Below are 4,313 nucleotides of genomic sequence, written 5' to 3'. Positions count from 1 at the left end.
GTCTTCTCTGTTCTCCTGACATATTTAAAAATATATATATAATTATGAATTTACATATTTCCCATCTTATCCATTAATCCATTAATCAATCCACAGATTGATATAACAATCTGTGTTGATCTTGTTCACCTCCTTTGCAAGCAAGCAAACAGACAAACCTACTGCATTTTGGTCAATTCTGACTCAAAGCGATCCCATTTGAAGGAATAGAGGGTTTCTATTCACTGCCATCCGGTCAATTCCAATTGGATAACCCTATGGGAGAAGATAGAAGTGCCCCCATGAGTTTCTAAATCTGTAACTCTTTATGGGAGTAGAAAACCTAATCTTTCTCCCATGGAGTGGCTGCTGGTTTCAAATGGCTGTCAGTGAAGTCAGCAGCCTAAATTACAAATTACAACCCACCATGCCACCAGCACTCCTGAAGGCTTCCACAGTTGTAAAATTCTCCGAAGGTGTGGTTTGTGTGTTGGAACTTTCTGATTATCAGCTGAGTACTGTAACCGCTGTGTCAGTAGTGGCTATATCTGCTATCTCAGTGGGGAATGAGGGAACATTCTATCATAGACTGCCTTCAAATTAGTTTCACTCTCTTGCTTTATGAAATAGGGAAATCACTTTTACTACTAGTCATTATTAGTATATACTCCTTCAGTCTCTAGAGCATGAGGATGCCCTTAGGAACTCCTGGGGTTGGCTGGGGAGTTTGTTCCTTAATGACTTGGTACTACTCTCTCTCTACAGCTGTTCTCTGTGTTTCAAAGTAGTCCTCCCATCTTTGTCTTTTGGCTATTGCTATCATTTTATTATTTTCTTTTCAAAGAGATATCTACTAGGATAAATTTTAAATAATGATTTGGGGTTGGTAGTTGGGGTAAACAATGAAGGATCATTATAAGTTTCTTCTAACTAAATTCCTTTTTTTCACAGACCAACAAATCATTATTAATCCAATTAGTTATGTAGCAGATGCCATCTGGTTATGGGTGATGAATTAGAATTTTTTAGATTTAAGTAGAGAAATGTAAGGAGGCATCTTATTTGAAAACAAGTGTTCAATTATCTATGCTAATGACGGTCAGTATATGAGGCAATACCCCCTGAGGCATGTGCTTTTGCTTGACCTTCTTTGGTGCAATCGCCACTATGGCTTTCAGTGTTCAATGACAGGTTTTATGTTTCCATTAAAGTGCTTTCTGTCACATACACTAATAGCTATAACCAAATGGTTACTGTCAAACGAGAGATGAGTCTCGTGGCACTAAGACGACACCAGACAGGAGAGACACTCTTTAGAAGTGGAAATAAAGTCCAAAGCAATAGTAGCTTAATTCAGGGGAAATCCCAGGCTGTTTGACGAAAGAGAAGAGTTAAGGCTGGTTCACCTCATCTTGGCATGGCTGAGGATCCAGGGAGCAGAAAGCTGCCGTCTGTATCTTTCCCAGATGCTCAACAAAAGACCAGTGTGGCACAGGGTCAGAGTAAGGCGAACCTGGGGAGAGGAGACTGCATTATCTGTGATGAGCATGTTCACAGGCCTGGAATTCAGAGCAGCGTGTGAACCTTCAGCGTGTCAGGGTACTTCCTCGATGCCTCGTAACTAAGACTATACAAGTGTCTGTTGAGTCCTTGAGGCGTAACACAATTGTCATCAAAGAAACAAAGTTCCAAACTTAGAGAGCCCTACCTAAACATTAAACTCACTATGGTGTCTTTGATAGCCCAAATCTGTGCTATTTTTTCCTTTATACATTCTTATGCTTTCATTAAAGCATGTTGACAGGAACACCTATCGACTTAAACAGCATCTTATCCTATCTGCACAGAGTACAAGTTCTGAATATATGTATTGATTTTCTGAGCTCCACGTTGGACCCATTATTGCAATACCATTACCGAAGAGTTTTAATATAATGGAACATGATAAAATGACCTTATTGCAGCCACCTGTTTTCTTTCTTCCATTTTAAAGGAAATAGGTCAAATTAAATTGGGGGTTTGTATTATTTTTATGTTTTCCACTTACTAATTTGAGTTTTCATTTTCCTGAATGGTGCTCAGGCTGGACTGCTAACAACCACAAAATTGGCAGTTCAAATCCATTAACCACTTCACAGAGAAAGAAGAGGCTTTCTGCTCCTATAAAGATTTGTAGCTTCAGAAACCTATGGGGCCAGTTCTATTCTGTTCTAAAGGGTCACTCAGTATGAATCAGTGTGATGACAGTGAGTTTTGAAATTCTATTTATAATTCCTGAATATATCAAATTTACTAAATAAAATGGGTGAGATATGAAATGAAGAGCTTGCATTATTATTTAGAAATAACTCCCACCTCAACACTCAAACACCCTGTTTAAATTAAAGAAAAGTGTTCTTATTAGTTTTTTCATACCAAAGCCCTCATATATTTATTATTTGTCAATTTCTTAATGCAGAAGCATAAAAATCAAGGAAAGAAACCAGATGTTTGTCAATGCAAGTTCAACTGAGCATCTTGTGGCAAAGTGTTAACCTCTGAATAACAGAGTGCTGTGTGTCCTCACACTGGGGACTCTAGAGGTCCGGCTTGGGTCTTCTCCAATGTCTTCTCATGAAGTTGTACCTGATCTCATTGCCAGTTTCCTTAGGACCCATTGGGTAATGGGGGATTCTGCTTTTGTTTCTTGACCAGAAATTGCTCGAGTCTCAATGTCTTAAGAGAAGCCATTTCAACACTCGTAGGCTACTGCCCTCGGGGTGGCAGGAAAGTGGAGAGAGGGAACAACGTGTTCTTACTTTTGATGTCATCGGTGAACCTTCATGTCTTCCTGTAGGTGGAATGGCTGAAAAATGAAGAGCCCATTGATGCTGACCAAGATGAGAACATTGACACCAGGGCTGACCACAACCTGATCATCAGACAGGCTCGGCTCTCCGACTCGGGGAATTACACTTGCGTGGCAGCCAACATTGTGGCCAAGAGGAGGAGCCTGTCAGCCACTGTGGTGGTCTATGGTAAGCCCAACCCACAGGCCAGGAAAGACTTGAGAGGAAGGAGTAGAGGGACTTTGCATTTTATTGTGTGTGTGTTGGGGGGTGGGGTCGGGGTGGGGGAGTGATATCTATTACAGACCTCTCTCCTGCCTCCCTATTGGCATGTGAGAAAACATCCCTCCTCCCTCTTGCTAGTAATGTTTGCTGTTCCATCAAATATTGGACTTTTAGTCGGTGGCATTTCCAATATCTCTCTTTATGATCATAAAGCATTGCTTATTTTCCACCATTGTGTTTACATTTGAAAAGGCTTGAAGTGGGCCACTTCTGTTTTCCCACCCCTCCCCAGACCAACATCCACTTCCCATCCTCTCCCAGACCTGCCGTCAGTCAGTTTCTCTCCTGGCATATGAAATCCACCCAAAACAAACACTACGATTTGCTGAATATTTTAGGTAGTGTATAAAGAAGGTTCCCAGCTATTGAAGTAAAGGTATTCCTTTCCATAATAGAAGAGCCCAGGGATGTATTTCGAAGCACTTTAAGTGTGGGAATTTCACATGCTGATCTGCCCTTATTATGCTGTAGATTTTCGAGTGCTTTGGAGATATTTTGATGAGCTCTTTCTACTTTTCATAATTTCCCTGCAAAGCAGATTTCAAGCATCCCTGCTATCTCAGAGGAGTAGGCTGAGGGGCAGAGACTGAGATAAGCCCCCGTGCTGCGTCACAACAGAGGAGCCGGTCTGGGTCTACACAGTCTCTTGATTCCCAGAGGCCCGACTCACACCACCCGGCACAGTGGCTTGCACATAGTAGGCACTCAGTAAAAACCTCTCTCCTTTTGTTTCTCCCTCCCCGTGTTTTCTCTCTCAGTGAATGGAGGCTGGTCTTCCTGGACGGAGTGGTCAGCCTGCAATGTCCCCTGTGGTAGAGGATGGCAGAAACGTTCCCGGACCTGCACCAACCCAGCGCCTCTCAATGGCGGGGCCTTTTGTGAGGGAATGTCAGTGCAGAAAGTAACCTGCACTTCTCTTTGTCCTGGTGAGATATATGCAGATTCCATATTTCCTTCCAAGCCACCAACACGTTTAGGCTGGTGTGAAACTATCAGGATCCGTCCTTTCCAAAGTTACTTTCTTCCATGTTCTTACGATGGAGCCTTTGTCCAAGGAGCTACTCCAGAGCTCTTTGCCATGGCAGGAACCTGGTGGAAGACCTCGCTGCTCAATGCTTTGGGGCATATTATTTATACTCGGATGACACTGGACAGTCACCATCAATAAGCCAGTGGCGGTAAAACATTTGTACATACCAGTGTTTGATGGGCTGTGCCATC

At 42.5% G+C, this 4,313-nt stretch overlaps 1 protein-coding gene across 1 annotated transcript in view; it reads left to right on the top strand.

Annotated features, from left to right (window-relative positions):
• Positions 1–4,313, top strand: part of UNC5D (unc-5 netrin receptor D) — a 345,871-nt gene that overhangs the window by 189,359 nt on the left and 152,199 nt on the right. Inside the window, exons 5-6 of the mRNA XM_004696203.4 lie at positions 2,816–2,996; positions 3,851–4,018. Of these exons, the coding sequence (XP_004696260.2) occupies positions 2,816–2,996; positions 3,851–4,018 (349 nt within the window). The remainder of the gene's footprint in view (positions 1–2,815; positions 2,997–3,850; positions 4,019–4,313) is intronic.

This window comes from Echinops telfairi, unplaced genomic scaffold (genome assembly GCF_000313985.2).
Source record: "Echinops telfairi isolate 266 unplaced genomic scaffold, ASM31398v2 ScPeMD7_9;HRSCAF=40, whole genome shotgun sequence".
Taxonomy (NCBI): Eukaryota; Metazoa; Chordata; class Mammalia; order Afrosoricida; family Tenrecidae; genus Echinops; species Echinops telfairi.
The sequence above is the reverse complement of the archived record's forward strand: the minus strand, read 5'-3'. Positions and strand labels throughout refer to the sequence as shown.